General features: G+C 27.0%; 2 protein-coding genes across 3 annotated transcripts; one reads left to right on the forward strand and one right to left on the reverse strand.

Annotated features, from left to right (window-relative positions):
- The first annotated feature begins 1,859 nt into the window (after positions 1 to 1,859).
- Positions 1,860 to 7,228, forward strand: LOC107442828 (transmembrane protein 205). Its single transcript, XM_016056486.4, has 4 exons — positions 1,860 to 2,016; positions 4,549 to 4,730; positions 4,847 to 4,992; positions 6,642 to 7,228. The coding sequence occupies exons 1-4, from the start codon at positions 1,877 to 1,879 to the stop codon at positions 6,933 to 6,935; spliced, it is 762 nt and encodes a 253-aa protein (XP_015911972.1). The 5' UTR covers positions 1,860 to 1,876; the 3' UTR covers positions 6,936 to 7,228.
- A 3,748-nt stretch (positions 7,229 to 10,976) lies between these two features.
- On the reverse strand, positions 10,977 to 20,313 carry LOC107442827 (alpha-N-acetylgalactosaminidase). Of its 2 annotated transcripts, XM_016056484.4 has the most exons (7): positions 19,941 to 20,313; positions 19,071 to 19,245; positions 18,115 to 18,289; positions 15,663 to 15,757; positions 15,364 to 15,525; positions 14,203 to 14,400; positions 10,977 to 11,439 (listed from the first exon to the last, which is right to left on the reverse strand). In XM_016056484.4, exons 1-7 carry the CDS (start codon positions 20,108 to 20,110, stop codon positions 11,170 to 11,172), a joined length of 1,245 nt encoding a protein of 414 aa, XP_015911970.2. In that variant the 5' UTR covers positions 20,111 to 20,313; the 3' UTR covers positions 10,977 to 11,169. The 2 variants fall into 2 exon arrangements, with proteins under 2 accessions (XP_015911970.2, XP_015911971.2); XM_016056485.4 differs by lacking the exon at positions 15,364 to 15,525 and having other exon boundaries at positions 19,941 to 20,293.
- Positions 20,314 to 23,674: the final 3,361 nt, after the last annotated feature.

A 23,674-nucleotide genomic window follows, 5' to 3' on the forward strand; every position in this document is an offset into this window, starting at 1 on the left:
TTTTCATGAAAGATGTTCAATTGATTCATGGGTTTAATATGCCTGCCTTACAATATAAATGTAATTACTAATTTACATAAAAGAAAAACGTACAATTTCTTTCGCCCCACAAAATACAGATTGCCATTTTATACAAAATTATTTTTTAAATGTCATTTAAAATATTGAAAATAAATATTTAAAATATAATTTAATTAAGTGTAAGTTAAATTGCTGATATAAGAAATTCCTCATAAAATTAAAATTTAAATGAATTGAAATGTTCACCCAATTGATTCTGATGTCCGAATAATGTTGGTTAAAACATATAGATTAAATAAAACATATAGTTTTTTAAAGTATTTCATTTAAAACTTTCTTACTGCACAAACCGATTCAAAAACATTTTTCCAATCTCATAGGCTACATACTTCCCCAAAATTAAAATATTCCTCAGAAAAAAAAATTTTTGATAAAATAATACTTTTTTTTCAAAAATAATTTTTCATACTTACTGAAGTAAAATTTAAGGAATATTTTTCTGTATTATTTTTTAAATAAAGATTTGTTATCCTTCAAAAATTAAAGTTAAATTCATTTCAAATTTCACACCTTTTTAGATTGCAGTATTTAAAAATTGTTCTCCCAGATTTAAACAATTATGATTCTCATTAAATTAAATGAAATTTGGCAAAAAGTTAACAAAAAATAATATTGTAACAAATTTAAACAATTTTCAAGAAAATGAAAAATTTACTCATATGTTTTATTATACTAAGTAATTTAGTTTGATGCATTGTAACAATTAATAATTTAGTCAATTAGTTCACTAAGCAGTTAAATACTTACTAATTTTAAATGACGTGTTCTTAAATATTACTAATAAGAATTTTAAAGAGAACGTTGCATAACCTTATGATTGATATAAGTTATAAATTATTATCACGCTATATATAATGTTTATCATTATCATACTTATCAAATTCGTAAATGTTTTAGATATGTCATACGAACTCCTCCAAAATAAAATCCTAGCAAAGACTCTGAGTCTGACTTTTCTTCCGTAAAAATAGTTTTTTTTTTCGATTTTGAGAAGAATTATCATCAAATTACATAAAATATTCTACGCCTGCATAAATGGTACGCAGCACATACTATTACTGATTTTTTTTTTTTTTTTTTTTTTTTTTTGTAATGGAGTATAAATATTTGCAATAAAAAAAAATAATGGTATCATACACAGCATTAATTATGTGTAGAATATGTAAAATATTCCCGATAAAATTAAATTTATCCTCAAACAGTTGTTTAATTTCATTAAATAGTCTCAAATCTTATACAATGCATGGCATAATTTTCTACCAATAACCCTTAAATTATGTAAGATTTACAGTAACCTTTAGAAATGATGCAATACATGTTTTAGTTTCACCTGCTTCACTCTTTGTCGCTTTATTTATTTTAAAAACATTTAATTAAAAAAAAGAAAAACATCGTGCTTCAAGGATATACTTTTCCCGCATTCTTGTTATACTAGAATAAAAACCGAAACTAGATAACCTTGAACAACATCAAGTTAACAATAGTATTCTATAAAAGGTGCATGTTTAGAAAATTCCAAAAAAAAAATAAAATAAATGCACATATAACAATTTATCTATGGAGAAGCAAAATGTCGTTTACCCGAAAGAAATTATGGATAATATCCACTTCAAAATTGAGGAATAAAAAGAAAAGAAGAAGAAAAAAAAATCTTTCTTTCACAGAAAATCCTGATGCTTCGACCAATGACATATAACCTCCAGCATCCCCTGTGAATTACCTAGCCAATCGCGGAAGACTTTTGGGGCTGTTGGATGATGCAAGAGCGGAGTGATTGTTGTGAGACTATAAAAGAATGATGGAAATGTTTTTTGCATTGGATTTATATTTTGTGCTTATACTCAGTATACACATGTCAGTTTGGTGTGCTTCCAGAATGATATCAAAAAGGATACCCGATTTCTCTAAAGTGATGCCACATCGCATACATATATCGTGAGTTCATTTAAATTTTCTATTGCAATTTCTTAATGAATTAAATTTAAATTTGCTAAAAATTTTGTTTGCATACTTTTTTCCAGCATTTTATTTTGTCATCGAAAATGCTCTTTCATAATATTTCTGTTATTAATGAATTTATTCGACTTTTTTAAATTTATCGCACAATTTATGCATTACTAATATCTAATTTAAAATTTTTTTAAATAAGTTTGCTTTTTCAATATATTTAATATTTCATTTTTTAATTCATTGATTATTTATTTATTCAATTGAGAAAAAAAAACAATTTATGCGAGTTTTATTTTATTGACTTTTTAACTAAATTCTAAATAAGATTTTTAGTTTTTTTAATAGTTTAACTTTGAAAAATATTTTAGCAGATCATGCTTCCGAATTCTCTTGCAAGACCAGCCAAGAATTTTTTTAAAATTATATTTGTGCATTATTTACTCTATTAAACGTTTCGTTTTAATTGTATTTCGTTTTAATTGTAATAAGAGTCTTAACCATAAAGTGATAGACATTATTTCATTAACGAATTACTTTTAAATTGCTTATTTTAATACTGATTAAAAAATTGTTTCTCCAACAAATGTTTTAGTAGTTTGATATGCATAGTTTTAAATGTTGATACTGTAACAAAATATAACATGAAAAAAATTAAAGCTTATTTATTTAATGCTTTTCATAAAGTCTTAACGAAATAAATATTATTACATTAATTATAAAATAGTTTTTTTATTAATCGCTCTTTCTTGCAATTTCAATAATAGCGCAAATTTGATAAATAATTTATAAATACTAAGTTTAGAAGAGAAAAAAATTATGATCAATTTTATTTTTGCTGTTCATATTTTGATAATCATAAGCTATTATTAGATTAATAGCAAAAGTAATCTTACTATAGATAGTATTTTAACTTCAAAATCAACTAGAAATTTTAAATTAAACGAAGAGGTTACGAGAACAAATGATGAAAATATAACTTTGGAAATTACTGCCTCATGAACTGCTGCATAATGAAATAATTATGGAGATAAAATCGACAGTTATTTTGACTTTTTTCTTTTTTTTTTTTAAATGAAAAAATTTTTTGCAGGCAGTAAAAGATTTTTATTTATTTTAATTTTATTATATTTACTTTCTGTTTTGTTTAATGTTTCAACTGTATGTTTTTTTAATTGATGTTTACATAATGATATTACAAAATACAAATTGATGATACAAAATTTTAAGATTTAAGTGAAAAGCTTTGTTCTGAACTTGAAACAAACAACTGCAAAAATAAATAAATAAAATAAAACTAATAAAGCTTCGATTACGTAAGGAAAGAAATGGTTATTGAAACGCAATAATTGCAAGATCAATAGAATTAATATTATCTTAACTTCAAATAAAAGCTGAGCTGTGAGTGAGAAAAGAAAAGGCTAAGATATGCTTTCCCGCCTTTTTTATTTTACCGATCTCCGCAATTCGGCAGAAAAGCTTCAACAAAGGAGGAACGCAAGAGAAACGTTTGTTGCATCAGATAACGACCCAGTTCGTTCATCTAACATTAGATTAGCACTCTTGGCTAGCGAACCGCATCGACCTCCAACTCCTGTTCTATATTGAAGGGGAAAGAAATATTCTTAGCAGACGATACTTCTTTAATCTCAATTAATTTTCCCACTGAATGATGCAATATTCTGATGGGAAAAAAAATACATTTTTTATACATAAGCGCTACAATAAATATTATATAAGAATTATCCATTTTCACTACATGCAGAATAAATGAATAAATAAAATAATTTTATTATTATTAAACGTGCATTTCAAGCGGACAGTGTGGAACGAGAAATATTCTTGTTCTTTTGCAGTAATAAAATATTTTAATAGTAAGTAAAAGTAATTTAAATTAAAATGGAATATGATTTTCGAAAAACTAAAACAAAAAGAAAAATTTAAATTACAGTTTATTTATTTATTTTTTAATTATTAAATGTTAATATTTTTGATAATAATATAATAAGAAAATAAGATAAAAATGTGATTAAGTAAAACAAGTAATAATACTTAAAATATTTTTTAGTTGAAGTACATTTAATTGAAGCTCTTTAGGTTTCATTCTTCGATAAAAATTTTTGTTCTTTTTTTAAGAGAAAAGGTACTAATAGACATTTATAAATACGTATAACTTATTTAAGTATTTTGATTGTAAGAATTGTAACTATTTGTTGCATGCAATATTATAAACTGATACACTAAGTTAAAGTCCTGAAATTCCCTGAAGCTAATGAATTTTTAAAAATCTTTCTCCGAATTAAAAATTTATTAAAATAACTCGATACAAAACGACAGTCATAAACAATAAAAAAAATTAGTTATTATTTAGTTTTCCTTTCGTGATTCTTTTTATAAATCTATTTAATTATCAAAATACATATTATTCTACAAAATTACTTTACTTTGTAATAATTCATATTCCAACAATTAAAAAATATTTTTATATAAGATAATTAAATCATTATTATTTTCTTGCAGTTTATATGTGAGGCTATCAAAATGTATGCACCTAGCAACAGGAGCAGCTTTGTTGTATGCTTTTTTCTTAATGCTCACAGCAGGAAGCCGCAAACCCTCATCTTCTCGTTCTGCCACTTTACTCTACTTAGCATCTTTCGCCACCCATTTTGGAACTCAAATATGGATGACATTAATATCTGGTACGTATATTATTCTATCATCTTAAATTATCCTTTTGCAAGAAGTTTTTTTGTAATTAATTGCTATTTCTTACTTTTATTTTTAAATAATCTAAGTTCATTCTTCTTCTATTTAGGAATCGTTCTTTTCTTCAACCTACCTCGTAAAATCTTTGGGATGGTTCAAAGGCATCTGTTTCCTAAATATTTCCTACTGAACAGCGTGCTTGGATTCTTGACACTTTGGATATTTGTACTGCAAAACCCAGAAGCCATTGCTCAGGTAATAATCATTACCAATTATAACAATTCATATACCTTTTTGAAAATAAAAAAAAAGATATGAAATTATCAAAAGGGAATAAGGCAGCTTTGTTTTTTTTTCTGCACGGGAGTCATGAAATTAATAAATATATTTGTCAAAAAATTTTTTGTAAATAGATCTATACCTGAAATTTCTTATAACGAAGTATAAATGCAAAAAATAATAATAATTTTATTTAAATTCGTTAAAAAAAATTCCTAACTGTACCGCCAACGAAGAATCGCTCAATGTCAGGAAACAATTCGAAAGATTTATCTAATATTGAGAAATTAAATTATAGTTATAAGTGAGAGAAAAAAAATTCTATTTCGCCATTTTGATTTTTATATGCTTTTGAAAAAACTTTTCGCAATAATTCCGCTTTATATTTGTTTTGAAGTTCTTTCTTCCTATATTTATATGCGTTTCTCTCTTACACGATTAAATATTTCAACTTCAGTTAAACAACGTTTTGGCTGCTCTTCTTATATAGTTTTAGAATAATTGAAAAAATTGAAGTCAATAAACTGTAAACATTAAGGGTTACATGTTTAATATATAAGAGAGAGAAACAAAACGCTTATTAGGATCAGAAAAAGTAAACGCGGAATTAAAACTGTCAAAAGACAGTTAATTTGTCTAGTGGAAGCTGAATACATTCGATTTTTGCAGTCAACTGCTCTTAAGTTTCATTTTCAAATAAATAGTTTTTTGGTGTTTCCTCCTTTGACTTTATCATCGTCAAAAAGATTGGTCAGATTTAGAAAATGGTTTTGTTCTCTCGCATTTTAATATTGCAGCTCTTAATTTGTGTAGTTTTCTAAAAATACATGAAATATATATTAAGGAATTTTATTACACCCTGCAAAACATGCAAGACGCTATCCACATGTCTTGTAAGGCTTATTTGCCTTAATGAAAAGTAGAGTCGGCGGTACACAAAAATATTTTTAAATTCCTTTTTAACACCTATGATAATTTTTTTTCCTTGACAAAAATTTCAAATTTTTCTTTCTACCACTAAGTTCACAGTTTCAAACAAAGTTTTTTAATGTATTTGGATGGATATAAGTGTTGTTCTTTCATATTTTAATATGAATTTTCCCCAATTAAATTAAATTTAAACTTGTTCTGTTAAACGAATTTTTTTTAAAGCATTAGAAAGAATATAAAAGTAAATATTTGTTTTACAGCTATTTGACAATATATAATATTTGTTTTGCTTAAAATCTTACTACGTAATGGCTACTCTAAATATATGTAAATATTAAGAATCTTTATAAGAAAATGTCGTAAAAAAAGTATACATATGAGGGGCAACAAATTATTATTTAAATAAGGAGAAAGTAAAAGTGTAGCTATAGAAATCAAATGAATCACAATTAAGGAAAACAGGGCCGAAAATTCCAAAGCCAGTTTGATTTCTTGATGAAGTATTTTTAAAAACCATATTTCTACTTTGTTGTTTCCTCCAACAATCAAACTTGTTTTTATGTTTTCTACCCCGCCTTACTTCGCAACAAAGCGTTAAAAAAAATTCAACTTTCGGTTAACTTTATTTTCAATACTTAAAAATAGATTTCCAGCTACAAATTTAAATTAAATATTCTTTTTTTATCTACTTGCAGCGATGGAACCTGGCACTATGTTTCCTGTGCGACCTCTCCGGAATGATATATATTGTACCTGACATGATCAAAACCATGACAGAACGCGGTAAAATCGAAGAGGAAGCTGGGGTTGGACAAGATGTTGTGGGTCGATTTAAACCTGGAGAAGCATTGAGATCATGTCCGAAATACAGTCATCTGCACTCAAGGTTTAGAAGGTTCCATGGTCTGTGTGCCTTAGTCAACATGCTAGCCATGGCCTGCAATACCATACATCTATACCACCTGGCGTGTAAGCTAATAGATCGGTGACACTGGCTTGAACTTTTAAGGACTTGTTTTTAATGATTATTCATTCCATGAACATTTTAACTTATTCAGATTTACGGCAAGACAATCATCATGTTTCATGTATATTTATTATTATTCATCTGTTATTTATTTCATATATTTATTATTCATTTGAAATGGCACATGCCTCGGAACAAACGCATAATTTATTTTGTGATATTTTGAGGTTGTGTGAATGTGAAGGACACTTTAGCCAAAGATACTAAACAGTGCCCTTTTTAAATTGTTCAATAAAATATTTTTATTCTTTGTTATTTGTTGTTTTAGTGCTTAATTTGTTCTTTGAAAGAAATCATATGAGAATATTATTACCGAAATTAGATAAATCCGAGACATTTTTTTTTTCATTTACAAGTATTTAAATTCAGTAATTACTTTCGCATTAAGAAAAGTGTATCTAGGCTTCGTATTGAGTCAAAGAAAAATCAGAACATTTTTTTTAAAAAAATCAGGATTTTTTTTTGGAATAATATACATATTACAGACTCCTTTAAAAAACTCAAACTAAAAAAAAAGGCATAATTTCCCTTACTTAACAGTTATAAAAGCAAGTTTATAGCAAAACAATAATAAAATATGCAATTTTTAATTTCAGAATTCTTCATACGACACACTTTTTTTTTAAATTTATTATATTTTTTTATGAATGTGTTTTTAAAAATTATTTATTTTAAATCAACGGTAAGTGGATAGAAAAAAATATGATTTAAAGCAAAACTAATGGCTATGTGGTACTAATTCATTAAGGAGAAATTATTATTAACACCAATGATGCTTAATTAATTAAGGTAGTATATGCATACTGAAATAAAGGAAATAAGCTATGCACTAGAAAGCAAAAGTAATGGAGTACAGATATTTGTCTAAGAAATCGTCTTACTGTCATTGACGACAATGAAAATTAATGTTGGTAAAATTGATATAAAAAAACTTTTGTATTCAAAAGCAAAAGTAATGGTGAAAAGATACTCATTCATTTTGGGGAGCCGTAAAAAAAACACCGTATTATTACTGACACTAATGCCATACTAATATTGATAATATGCATTAATTGAAATAAAACAAAATAAGCTGAAAAGCAAAGTTAAAGGAGAAAGGGTTAATAGGAAACACGTTTAGGAAAACCGTAGAAAATCGCAATTTACAAATGACGCTAAATTATTGTGTACTACTGACGGTAATGTGTACTACTGGCCCAGAAGCAGAATATTTTCAAATGTTCTGCAACAGGACTTATTAATTTGTGCAAATGTTCTGCAAGCATTTCACAGCGAAAAAAAGTCAGCTTTACATTAAAATACCATATTTTCATTTATTAAAATACAGGATTATACTCAGATACTCTATATTATTTTTAAGCCAAGGCAAACATTCTTGATTTGTTACTTTTTCCATCACTTTTGAAGTGTAAAATTTTGTTAATGACTATGAATTATTAATTATCATCGCAGGAAAACGTTGTCACTTATTCAAGATACAAATTGTTCTACAAGCTTCGTTTGTTCTGCGACGTACGTCACAGTTTTAGGCACTTTCTGCTTCTGGGACTACTGGTATCATGGTAATTGGTTCAATCTTAATAAGAATTCTACATCGGATTTCAGAACATTTTTTTTTTCAGTTGTAGCAAAGCTAGTGTATTAATATTTTAATGAATTAGAATTAAAAGAACTTTGTTCCGTCACTACTTGTAAATATTTTAACAGTAAATTAAAGGTCAGATAGAGAAATCGTCTTGGTTCAAAACCCTTATCAAGATCTAATAAGAATTCTATTTTTTTTTTTTATTCCTGTTTTAATTGGCTGTCACTGACAAATATATTTTTCACAAACTCAAATGTTGAAGGATTATGTAATATCAAACATAATAATATATGTTACAAAATATAATAGTATTGATATATTTGGTGATTATTAAAACAGTACCAATACTAAGCAGTTTTAATATCGCTACTTTGAAAATACTAAGTGTTTTACGGCTCCTCTTAAAGGATTGTGCACCGGAGAAAATTACTTGATAGTGGTAAATTTGTGACCATTATGAGTCAGCTGCCAGCAATAGCATTATGTAAAGTGATGCTGAATACGATTTCTCTTTATTCAAATAGAATGAACTACCAAAAATGAGTTTTGCTTACTTCAATAACGTAAAAGCCAACGAAACAAAGCAACAAATAATATTAAATAAAAAAATAGAAATTATTTTAAGTCTATTAATTGAAAACTTGGTGGAAGAACCAGGTAAATGACATTTTCAGAACAAAAAATAAATGTTGTATCCGAACTATTCTACTACCAATTTGTTAGAAGGTGGGACTAATAGTTCTTCGCATTATTTTATTTACCACTAATCTATATTATATAAAACGCTAATACGTATGTATCAATAACTTCCACAGAACTATATACAGTGAATTCGCGATAACTCGAATCTGATAGGACTGACACAAAACTTCGACATATCGGAAGTTCGACTTACCGTTAGTTTCGGTTTCGGACTTAAATATTGTCGGATTATTTAATTAATGCTTATTAATTACAAATCTTCTAAATGCTTACAATATTTAAGATCATTTTTCTGACAAGCCACTTACGATTAGACTGTTTGAAGCACTTTATGATACCCTGATCCATCGACTGCAACTTTGCTATTGTGTTAGGCGGGTGAAACTGCAAGTTCACTGCTTTCAAATTAGGTAGATCACTATGCGCTGTGCATTACTTTTCTTTTTTTAGCGAAGAATTTCCGATCCAATTTTCTGACATAGTCTTCAAATAAAACTGATGTCATCCAAAACTTTTTGTTAGACTTGTAATCCAAAGGATACTTTTTTACATTCTTGAAACATCGGGGATTTCGGTATTTTCCGATAACAAGTAAGGACAATTTCTTTGTCCCAGACGCATTTCCTCCAACTGGGACAATCAAACGCTCCTTGCTCATTTTACCCCCTAAGCAGTTTTCATCCTTAAACACCATAGTCTTATTTGGAAGACATTTAAAAAAAAAAAAAACATTTCATCAATATTGAAAACATTATTTTAACTGCATCCTTGAAGTAAATTTGGTAACGTTTCATTTAACCACTGTTCACATACTTCAAGAGGGACAGCTTTAGCTTCTCATTGAAGAGTGTGAATGACATTGTGTGTGTGTTGCAAAGGGAGGGGCAAGATATCAGCTCCTAGGTTTTTTTTTCTTGCTTTAAAAGATCCAAAAAAAATCGAGTTAAAGGGAGTAAAATTCGAGTAATCGAGAATAATTAACATGAAATTGAAGAAAAAAGGGTCGGGACTTCATAAAAAAATCGAGCTATAGTAATATTCGAGTTATCGTACTTCGAGTTATAGCGAATTGACTGTATTTCTTTTTCATAATTGGTTGATTATATTAATAGAAATAATTTTTTGTCCAAGTTAAAGAGTTTTTAACTTTTTTTAAGACATTAACAATAAACTTATTATCTACACAAGCTTTAACAATAAATGCTTGACACAAAACTTATCCAGAACTTAGTGTTTTTAGATTAGGGAATTTTGTGCTTTATAGCTAAGTTTTCATAAACATTCTGGTGTACTCACCCATGAAAAAATACAATGATTAACAAAAGAAAGAAAAAGACAATCTTACCTTCCTAGTAATGGCTAATATTTTTCTACTTTTTTCAAATATTAAAGATAAAATCCTCTTTCAAAAAAAATCAAGTTAAAGGAGTAATTAAGAATAATTAACATGAAAATAAAGAAGAATAGAAAAAAGGAAGGGACCCGATAAAAAATTAAGCTATAGAAATATGCCAGATATAGTGAATTGACTGCATCTAAATTTGATCAAACTTTACAACTGATTGAAGATAATTGGTTAGTGGCATTGATGATTAATGCTTATTATATAGACATAAAAAAACTCTCAAAATAAGTCCATTTGTTTCTAAAAAAATAATAATAATTAAATACTATAATGGTAGACCAAATATGTTAATGAATATATTCAAACAGGCAAAATGTATAAATATTTATTTGGCAACCAGTTACTGTTAAATAACACAACATCCATTCCAAAGGTAATAAAATATACTGTGCGATAATCCATTGTGCTAAAAATTTAACCAACAATTTCTTATATAATAAGTAATATCTGTAACAACATGCTATTTAAAAGCATAAACACAATATTAAAATATATACAGTTAATTTAAGTAATATCTAATTTAAAATTCAACAAAACAACATCCAGTCCTTGAACAACAATATCAATTGCACCATTTGGATACACAATTCCGAAATCTTCATCGCTGAATGCCTTTGTTGCAAGGTATCCGTTTTTTGAGTTCATCTCAAATTCTATTGGAGAAAAACTAACATATCTTTTCTTGGGCTGTCGATTTAAAAAAAGTAAAGCATAAGAAGTTTCATTTCCCAAAATAGGTGCTATTGGGCGCTTCCAAACCTCAAAAGAATTTTTCTAAAAAGCAAATAAAGGAATAAAAATCACTTCAAAAAATAACAAAAGGCTATTTATAAATATTTTTTCGAATTTGGAATCAGAATGCCTGTTATTTCTTAGACAACAAAATAGTTAAATACTTGCATAAAATTTAATTTAAACTAATGTCCAGAAAAAAATATATTCACATAACCTTTAAGTAGAGAAATTTTACTAAATATCAACACTACTTGGAGGAGACTCTGCCCAGATATGCTTGGTATGCCCCTGAGTCCCCGGGAATGTTATTGCAGTGCTTCTTTCCAAGACTTGCTCAGACCACTCAATCTAGACTTAGGACTGGTCACATTAAGAATATAATTTTTAACGGAAATGAGAAGACTTACACTGTTTTTTGGCTATTCTGCCATCGCTCCTCCCTCTCATGTCTTAGATTGTATTGGTGCCTCTATGGGGCAGCTGCACTTGATTTAGTTTGTCTAAGCCAAGGAGAATAAGCAACAACCTTTTAATAAATTATTTAAAACTTGTAGAAGCATTCTTCTTAAATAGTTCAAAAAATTTTTTTTAATTAATTTGCTTAGGTACTAGTCAATATGAATTTTTATTAGTCAACAAGTCGAGTTATTGAAGAAAATGGCTCTCAGTTCTTCCAAGTAGAGTAAGCTCCAAATTGATGTTGTAAAATTATCTCTTTTTTTTTTCTCAATACACTTTTGCAACCTTTCACACCTAGTTTAATATATTGGAAGAATCTCATTTGCCCAAAAAAGGAACTTTTTGTTAATCTTCTAAACCAATTTGATAATCACAGTTCAAAAATCACAGTTTTTTTCACAAATAAAGAAATCTAAATTGTATTTCGACAATTCAATTGCGCAATGCCTATTTGGATTTTTTTTAATAAATATACTCTAGCATTTAAAGAGTACATTCAAAGTTATCTTTTGATTTTCCTTATAAATGATATAGGCAATTTTTAGTGTGTATATTGTGTCATTTGTGTTTTCATTGTTAATTTGTGTTACAATATTTGCATATGTAGATTCAAATTAAAGTTACATTTACTTACATCTTATGCTCGATTTATCTAATCCCCCCCCCCCTCAGATGTATTAGATCAAATATCCCCTGCCATATCATTACATAATTTAAACACAACTTTTAGTAGATTACTATTAATCAAGAATTTTTCCCCACTGATAATTTTAAATTTTATATTGCAAATCTGATAAGTGAAAGGTATATTTTGTATATCTTTGCTTACATTTTTATTCTTTTTTGTGAGCATGTTTTTATTGCATACTTGTATAAATCAATAATAGAACAAAATAGAGCTATATTGAAGAGGAAATTTTAAGATCCCATAAAACCAATTTTTTATTTAATCCATTTCCTTAAAAAAATTATGAATTATTAGTAAAACTAGTAGTTCATACTTTTAACAATATCACAACCTAAAATAGTTCATTAACGGCTCTATATTATTTCTTAAGAATGCCGACTTATTAACAGTTTCCAGGTATTTCTCAATAATTCTGGTGAACCCCTTATGAGTTAGTTTTAATATGTAAATAACCTAATCTAATATTAAAAAATACAATTGCATGAAAGAGTAGAAAAAATAGATTAAAAAAATAAATGCATTATGCAATAGGGTTCGAAATGCATGGAAATCACCCTCAAATCATCTAGAGAAATATACATGGGTTAAAAAAATCTAAAAACAAAAATAATATATTTTCAAAGGTGAATTTAATGTTTAAAACTTGACCCCCAACTTCACCCCTTGAAAGTAGAGTCAAGGAAAATTCAAAATACTAGACAGAAACTTCTTTTATTTCATACTTGGATTCTTTAGAAAAAAAGATTCTCAATTTGACCTACAGGTTTTAACATTTTGGTACACAAATGAATCACAAAATAAAAAAAGGAGTATGCATTGCTTAAAATTGAAATATCCTGAGATATATATGTCTGATATTTTGAAAAATCAATTCCTAAACTCTGTTTTGATGCATCTAAGTCTAAAGAACACTTTAAGTTTTTAAGACAAGAAAAACTACCCCCCCCCCCCCCGTAAGACACCAAGGAAAAAACCTGGGATAAGTAATCTACATTTTTAAATATTTTGCTTTTTAAATTTACTTTCAAAATTAAATTTACTCTTTCAATTTTGCATATATTTAGACCATGCATAAAATTTTTGAGAGAAAAGTAACAATAAATTAAATTAAAATGCTCAAAGGGCATTTGTAAAAACTATTGTTTTCCTATCTTTATATTTTACATACATTCTCTTAGAGTAGTATATTTATAGAAAACTATTGTTGCATTGCTTTTTAATGAATGCTTTTTTTTTCATTCAATATGGTCTTTTTAAACTAGTTAAATCACATTTTAGTTTTTCTTTTTAGTAAACTTATAAGATGAAAAAATTTTAAAATTTATTAAAGCAATAGAAAACCTTGACGTACAGACCTGAAAAATCATCACACCATTCAAAATGTATAACTATCAAAAGTATTTAAAAATTACACATAGTACTATATTTATAACATGACATTCGAGAAGAGTAAACGTTCAGTAATTTTTTTTTAGTAATGGGGAATTTGTACAAAACTTTCTGGTCAAACATTGTTAGTAAATCAGAGAAAACACAAAGAAAAGAAAATGTTTTCTTTTTCTGGAAAGAACAACTTTAACTAATTCAGCATTAATATTTAAAGGCGCTAGTTAAAATAATAACGAAACAAAAAAAATTAATAACTGTAAGTATACTTTATATATTCTTTTGCCTGGAAGACCAAGATGATCTTGATTAATAGCAATGGCTCTTTTGTCAATGAGAATGTCTCGAAAAATAGGCTTTATGTCTCTTAAATCATTTGACATTAATAATGGAGCAGGAATAATACACCAAATAGCCATCTGTGCTCTTGATTGACCAGGTGTAAGATGAAAGTTCCCAATCAAAAGCTAAGTGAAGAATAAAATATATAATTAAAAAATAAAAAAAAAACACTATACTAAAAAATATTAATATTTTTACTATAAACTACATTACTTTAATTTTTAAACTAAGAAAACGGTGTATAAAATGATAAATTTATAATTTTTTGATAGTTGAAAATTGTAGCTTTTATTTTAAGCTAAATGCAATTTTAGTTTAAAACTTGATTATGCACTAAACAAACTGCTAATTATTCATAAATAAGTGAAAGCAAGCATAAATAGAAGAAATGCACCACAGCATAAAAAATAATCTCCATAAAATTTATAAATATATTTTTTTAAATGTAGAATATGAAATTTTAGTTCAAATTCTTTTATGCACAAAACAATTCTATTAATTATTCTTAGATAAGCGGCTCAAAGCACCAAAACATGCTATAGTCACAAAATTAGAATTTATTTTTCAAACATTATTTATCCTAATGATTGAACCATTTATAATTATAATGTATTTTAATCTTTAAAAAAAATCTTAATAAAATGTAATTCTAACATTCATGTGAGATTACAAAGACTCAATTTAAAAGATATGATAAATATGACATGATATGATAAATATGACATGATATGATAAAAATACTATGATATAATAAAAATCTCCACACAAAATAAAAATATTTCATAATTTTAAGCTATGAAAATAACATGTAATACAAATATGTGATTCAGATTATGAATCATTAAAAGAATATCATACAAAATAATGGCTACCATAACATATTTTTAATAAGAATGATTTTTATTTCAGATGCTAAACAAAAATTAATAGCATAAGTATATGATGAATTTATAATAACATTAATTAAGAATTTATCATTTATAATTCACAACATTATGAAAATGATAATTGCTATATCATACACATTAAAATGATAATCTGCGCATCATTTTCACAAAAATAATTTAGCGATTTTACAACATACTGACCATGTCTGGATCATTCCAGTGACCTGGTCCAGTGTGTTTACTAAGCACTTCCTGGTTATCTCCAAAGAAATCTATGATCATTTCAATGCTTTGCCAGGAATCTTTAATATCATGGTAATTTCGCCACAAGTTGCAGTGTTGAGCAATTGATTCATACATAGGCTAAATTAAATTGAAAGATTGTAACTATGCATTGTAAAGTATTTTGTGTTTAGTTTTATTATTTTCATTTTATTTGTTACCTATTTTTGAGAAGTAATTTAATAGAATCAAAGCCTTTTTTTTTCCTTAATACCTACTTCCATGTTGGACATAAGTTGATAATATGGCCAGCTGCAAGAATATATCATGGGTCTAGCAGTTTGGTTTAAGAACTTTCCAAACTCAATATAACCTGAAACAAATGCATAACTCAACTGTATATGTGATGTCTAAATTTAACATAAACACTATGTCCACTATTTTTTTTTCAACAGTTAAGATATGAATTGAATAATATAAATATAACTTAAACAAGAATAATAAAGATAGATAACAAAAATAAATAGTAAAACAATATGTTTACTATTTATTTTTACAAAATAAATAGTTTCATATGTAACAATGTCAGAAATGAAAAGTTTTTGAAACTTTAAATTTATAATTTTAATCATTAAACATCTATAATAAAATATTTATATTTAAACAAAAAGCTATTCTTTTTAGCTTTTACCATTTCCAAATAAATTTATAGAAAATAAAGTATTATACACATTAATTCAATAACTTTGAATTAACATGTTTTATTCTATATTCTCAAAGAAATCAAAATGGAACAAAAAATAGTAACTAAGATATGCAACTAGATTACATTGTAATTAGATTATATAGAAAATCTTTTAAAAATAATGTACATAAGTCGAATTGCTCGTTTCTCAGCTGAATTTAATTTTTTCATCTGTGATATTCTAAAATTAAAAGGTTTCCTCAAATAGCATTTAAACATACTTTCAACATAACTCAAATATAGTATAATAACATAAACTTTTAACTTTAAATTTTATATATTACAGTACATACATATATATTACTAAAGTACGAAAGTCCTATATCTCATCCCAATCCCATCTTTTAACTGGAAGAGTCTATTTTTCGGACATTTTTTTTTCTAAAATAATGTTTTTGAAGCATTAAAATGAAAATCTTAGTCATCAAACAATAATAATAAAAATATTTATGTAAGAAGGAAAAGTTGCATTTTTTGCAACTTCTTTGATAGCTAAACATTTATTGGGAATAAGAAATGAAAATTAATGAAATTGAATATTAATAGTGCTTGAAAAGAATACCAGAGGGCAATCTTAGTTGCAATTTTCTTTAAATTAACCAATGATGTTTTCCTTTAAAAATCTACTCATTTCTGCTTCTTACTTTAGATTATTATTATTTTTTTATTAATATTAAGTCAAATTTACTTTTGGAGCTTGAGACTGGTATTTTAACGTTATTTTAATCTGCACTTCTAATTTTTCACATCATAAAGAAAAGAAGAAAAAAAGAGAGAGAAATATATTTTCATTCATGAAAGAAAAAGATCAAATTATCAGCTGCTCACTTTGATTTATTTTTTATATATATGTCTATATTTTATGATATTAACATTATTAACTTTTAAATGTCATTCAACCAACAAGAAAGCACTGTTGAATGAAATTTATGTTAATTTTCATTTGTTACTTTTTTATAAAATAATATATGTTTTGATGTTTGTTTACCTTAAAAACCTATTTTCCCATCTTACCAGATGATTTTGGATATGGGACTTTCGACAGTATATAACTGATAATTGATTAGTAACATTTTTTATTATAATTTGACTTACATTAGTCAAAGTTTTAGATTACATTAGTCTCCACTAACTCTATTCATCTACTCCTTAACTTGCTTGTTAGCCATTTATGAAAAAGAAGTTCTTTTAATCAGCAGTGGGATCATTATCCATTTCAAATAAATGAGCCACCCTGTTCATCCAGTTTTTTTTTATGAATTTTACAATACCTGTCTTCCTATAGACTTTATATGTGTGTGGCTCAAAGTCTTCTTTAAACTTTGTTGATTTCTATCCCAGCAAGAATGACCTGCGAAACTCTTCTCCTGAAAATTACTTTTTTTATTTTCTTCAGCTCTTATCAGGTTACACGTCTGAGTCATAAGTAAGTATTGGTCTGATTTATGTTTTATAAAGTGAAAATTTTGTATTTTTTAATAGTAGTGAAGATTTAAAAAATTATTTTAGTTTAAAAAAGAAGCTTTTTTTGCATACGTTAAAGGACCTTTAATCTCCTAGACTATGGTATTCTATTGTAGTTAAATTTTGCCTTTGCTAGAAATAACATACCTGGTTAGATGTTCTTGGTAAATTATGTTCAGTTATGTAAGAGAAAAAATGTTATTATAATTTAACTTATGGTACTAATACCTAATTAAGAGAAATATAGAGAAAACTTCAGAATTAATAAATAGTTTTACCAAAATATATTCTCATGAAAATCTTATTAAAAATTCTCCTGACAATACTTTTTAATATTCATAAGAGAGTAAAGTGGAAATTTAAAAATTGCAATAAAATAGAATTCTATCAAATAAAGTTATGCCAATTCTTTAAGTTTTCCCAAAGCATAATTAAAACTAAAATTTGCGAAAGTAAGAGTGGCATATACAGTTGTCCTATCTAAATATAGGTTAAATTCATTTGTTAAATAAATAAATTACCTTCATCCATTTTTGAAGGGTGAGTAAAACAACCATCCAGTTTAACCATGTCAACATCCCATGATGCAAACATACTTGCATCCTGTTTCATATGGCCGATGATGCCAGGAAAACCCATGCAAGTCTTAAGACCAAAAGTTTGATATATTCCAAGCTTTAAGTTACGAGAATGCATCTGAAATTACAATATAAAGTAAACTTTTATCTAAGAACAACAATACACATGTTTCTTTTTTCTCAATTTTACCCATCAAAAGAAAAAAAGATATAAATGAAAAATTTAACATTATAAATTTTAAGCGTTCACGAGGCACAGTAGGTATGCAAATAACTAGTGAAAAAGTTATATTACACTCTTTAATATTGGTTATGTTTTTTATTTAAAAATAGTCATTAATATAATATAACAAAAAATTAAATAATGATAAAGTAATAATGACAAAAAATTATTCATGTGTTATTCATCTTTAAAACATTTATCTGTACCTTATTCTAAACCAAACAAAAGATTTTGTCAATAAATGTTTTTCAAAAGAAGTGCAGATATCTAATTTAATAATCTAACTATTAAAAAAAAATTTAGTTACCAAAGCTATCCAGTACAACTTTTATTTATTAATTTTCTGAGTGTCTTAATTCAAATATATATACTATCATCAATGTGTGAAATATGATATTCTACAGAATACCAGATTTTATACACAGATAGTAACATACATTTTTGTTGTATTCTTTATGTTATATTTAAAATGTTCTTTTTAAATTGCTAAAAATGATTCTATATATCAAAAATCATTTTCAATATCACCACAATATTCTGAAACTATTTACATTTTACAGTAGCTGTATAACTTATTGCAGATTAAACATACATTATTGTTAGTAAGAAAATTATTAAGTAACAAAAGAATCGCAACTTAATTTTATAGTTCAGTTTAAGAGTATTTTATGATTACATAATCAGCAAGAAATTTGATTCCACGACGAAATCGACTGTAGTCTGGATATAAATTTCCATCTTTTGATCTATGAGGATTCATCCAACAATCATCAATATTAATGTAAGTGTATCCTGCATCTCTGAAGCCATCTTCTACAAATCTATTTGCCATTTCCATAAACAGCTCTTCCCTAAAATATTTTAAACAATGGTTACATAAAAAAAAGCCTTTTAATAAAATTATACAACTTCAAAAAACTTAATTAATGAAGAATAAATAAAGATAATAGAATTATTAAAAATACAAAACACCTTTGGAATCAGAGTTTTTCAGGGCAAGGGAAAAAACGCGGAGTTTTTGTGTAGTAAAGGTTATGGAGAAACTTTTCTTAGTAAACACATTTGTTATCCAAGTTTATTATTCAGTTAGTTTTCCAAATCACATTTATAGGGAAAATAATGAATAAATCAGTATGGTACACAAATTAAAAGAGGATATTTCCTAATCGTGATCTGTTGCGCCAACTACAATCACTAAATAGATTTTTATCTTGAAATTGTTTTTAACTAAAACGTGTAGAGCTTTATCCAGAGGTAGCTATTAGTTATACCCCTTCAAAAATGCTTCTTTTTTATCGGGACGCTGCCCCGAAGTTGCCAAGACTTGGTGATTATTCTGCAGTAAATTTTCTTTTCTAATTTAAGGCACTGAATTATTACGTTCTTCACCACGGAAGATGCGGAAAATCTAGCTAATTTAACGTTACCCAGTCTACACCTGAGAACCTGAATGAATAATTTGAAATATACTACTAATGAAACAAGCATAGTAGATAAAAACCGAAACACTCTTTACTACAAATAATTTTGAAGACAACAAACTTACCTTATACAATTTTCCGGAGATATATCACACCGAATATTACATTGAAATCGTTCCCAAGCTAACCATCCCATTGGCGGTGTTAAAGCTAAACCATTATTCAAGCAAAGAACATAAAACTGCTTGATGAGAACGAAATAAAAAAAACATAATTTCAATTTTATTATCAACATTCTTGGTAAATAAAATATTAAAAAAACATTTGCTTTCTTGTAATTTGCGCATTTACTAAATACAGAGGGATACCTAACGCAAACATGACACTAAAAATGCAAAACGCAAAGAACAATAGAATGTTTAAAAACTAATCATCAAATCATGTTTCTGCTCAATTTCTTGACACAATGTAAATATTTACTAATTCTAACCGGTTTCTACTCATTGCCAACTTCTAAAATAAAACTGGTAAGAAATGAGATCAGCATGCGTGATGCGCCATCTAGGGAAAAGACCGGTTCCATGTCATAACCCTCCCCCTTTTCCTCTCTTCTTCTTCTTAGTTGTATAGAAATATACCACGATATTCCCTTTTCCTAATATTTTTCATGTTTAACTGAAGCTTTTTTTTAGAACTATGTTCACTGTAGTTTTCAGTTCCATACACTTTCGGAACTCAAAAGTTTTTACTGTATTTGAAAATAACGAGAGAAACTGCCATGCGTCATTCTTCTATGACTCTCCACACGCTAATGGTGAAAGCACACAAAATGAAGTGTTGACATAGGTAAAGAGTTCTGCTCTACGCCACCTATAGCCTATTTCGAACGAAATTTTAAATTGTTCCAGTTTCTAGAAAATCAATTTTCTTTTCTTTTTGTAATTCGGTTTAAAATAGAATAGTTTAACGCCATAAATAAATTTTAAAATTTGAATGAAAAATAAATTATCCTGCATTATAATTTGGGATAAAACTCTGAACCTCCAAATAAGTAATCATGAATTATGTTAGACTCATGGGTGTTGCAGAAATCCAATTTTCGAGGGCGACGAAATTAAATTGCACAGTCACAATAGTTCTCTAAATTTCAACCTAAGAAAAAACTTTTTGCGTGTGCTAAATATTTGAAAAAGATTTATCATTATCCCTTTCTAGTTTTTAAAATTCGATGAATTTAAATCGAATATGGTTCATAAAAATTTTCTTTATTTGTCTGAAATATTGAAAGGAACTTTTAGAGATTTCAATTTACAGAGGGGGACATATACCCACCGTCCTCCCGAACGACTCACGTGCTTAGATCTAAGATTGACTTAATGTTCTTGCAAGGAATTATAATACGATATTCTGAAAGAAAGTGAACACTTCAAACCACAAACTTAAGAGTTTCCACCAAAAAAGTGTTTATTTTAATACAAATGAAGAAGTTAAACAAAGCCAAGTATTCAATGACAATATTAAAAAATGCAAAACATTTTCTCAAAACTCAGCCCCTCTACCAGCAATACCACTGAATGAGTTCTTAACGTTGAGGATTCTGTCCATTGGTCCGACTCACCAGAGAGTATTTGGAAGTTTCAAAGCATGTATGCAAAGCATGGAAGTTTCAAAGTAGTTATTTCCTCTAGACAATTGCGCACATTTTAATCTTCAGTTAAGTTCAGTTTGAGGTAAGCATACAACGATGTTCAAGTAAACATTTAAGAAACCACTCTATGCTTCATTGGAGAGTTAGAGGTTATGAAAATTCAATAAATAGTAACTAACTTAGCTACCGAAAAAATTTACATACAAAAATATTAATAAGAAGAAAAATGTATGGCCCTTTAATATTTGTGTGAATAGTTCTTTCCATTAGAAAATTATATAAAGTTTGAGGAGCAAATGAGATTCAACTTCACATTCCAATGTGTTTGCAGATGTTTGAGGTAAAGAAAGCTAGATGTTTCACAGTTAACCTAGATATAATATATTAAAAAATCAAAAAAAAAAATATCTTTTGATAAATTTGTCCTTAAATACCTACACAAATGATTTTCCAGGTTACTTTCTTAGACAGAAAAAAATATTAAAAAAGCATACAAAAAATTTTTGTTGTGCAGTTGGTTTCTAAATATGATTAAAAATATAAAAAGTGAAAAAATAATTAAGGGGTATAAATTTTCCATCAGTCACAGTTTTGAACTTTAATATCTTAAGATTAAGATCATTTTTGAAGGGAAAAATCTGAACCATCATGAAATATGGAATGTTTATTTAAAAAAAGGTTTAATTTTTTAATTCAATTTATAACTCTTTAATTGGAATATTTAAAATTGCACCTCAAACTATTAAGACTGCATACAAATTTAATTGCTAGAACAAGAATCATTCAGTGTGAATTTTTTTTTCTTTTTGCCACTGCACTGTTTGGCCTTAAGGAGAACTTCTCGAAATTAAAAGTATAGAACTGCCTGCAGCTACAGTAAAAAGAGAGATATCAGAAAAATTACTGGCGATTGAAGAAATTACTATTTTTTTTATAGAAGATTTTTTTTATCAACGAATTCTATTAAAGATATAAAATAATTCATGGTAAAAGGCTTAATGATGTAAAGTTACTGTTGAAGAAGTTGATGTATTTATTTACAAACGTCCAAACAATATTCCAAAAATCAAGATTTGATTAAAAAAAATGTTTTAATTTTGAAAACGTGTGGAGATTCTAGGTAAAGATTTTTAATATAAATATACGTTATCAGAGTCGATTTCGTTGCAAATCAAATATTTTCACGCCAACCTGTGCCAAGAAAAAGACAAAATAATTCACACCACATCCTCCTCCAGTGACTTATCGTCGATGCAATAATACTTGCAATACTTCAGGAGATTGATGTATAGAAATAGAGAGGTTCTCCTAAAGTTGTAATATACATAATCATAAAAAATATTTGTCAACTATTTTGGAAACTTTGAGAAAAGTTAACTAAACAACTTAAATTATGATGCTTATTCCCAATGGTAATGTTAGTATATTTTAACCTCCTCATTATATTTTAGACTAGATGCGTTTATGAGGAATTTAATAAATTAAATTCAACTTCAAAATTTGTAATTATTTTGGAATTACTGTTAGATGCCATACAAAATAAATGTTTTCTATTTTGCAGGATCTATTTCTATTTTTGTATGATCGTTACACTATTTCCTATGCATTAGTTTATTATGAATTTAAATGAGCATTTATTATTTATTGCAAAAATGAGAATTTGGAAGTTGAGAAAAATTGTTTTTCAGCTTCAGTTGATGTCGCATTAATTTTAATAAGTAGATGAAATAATTTTTCATTCTTAAGACTTTGAGTGCCTTTGTCAGTCATCTGTGACTGAGACTGAATATTTCGCTTCGGCCGCACCAGTCACTGGTAACTGGGATGTTAATATGATATAAAGCTAAAATATTATGTTGTTTTATGTAATATAGAACATTTATTTAAAATTTATTTAACTTTTATTTATGTCAATCCGTTAGTAGTGCATTTGCAACACAATGCTAGAGGTTCTATGCAACATGTATGGCTGACGGGGATTTTCTTAAAAATATGCATGTCAGTCAATGTGTTAATTTAACAATATTTTAACTAATCCTGATTTTAAATTAAAAATTAGACAAAGTAGATCATATGTATTATGTATCTTTATGAGCAGCATGTAAAATGAAGTAAACAATGTTAAAAAAGATTTCTTGAGAGACAAACTGGAACGGCATGTAATCAAACTAATAATACTCAATTGTCAGAAAGAATTCACACACAAATTAA

The sequence above is a fragment of the Parasteatoda tepidariorum genome, chromosome 2 (genome assembly GCF_982258835.1).
Source record: "Parasteatoda tepidariorum strain Cologne lab strain chromosome 2, Ptep-v5.0, whole genome shotgun sequence".
Classification (NCBI taxonomy): Eukaryota; Metazoa; Arthropoda; class Arachnida; order Araneae; family Theridiidae; genus Parasteatoda; species Parasteatoda tepidariorum.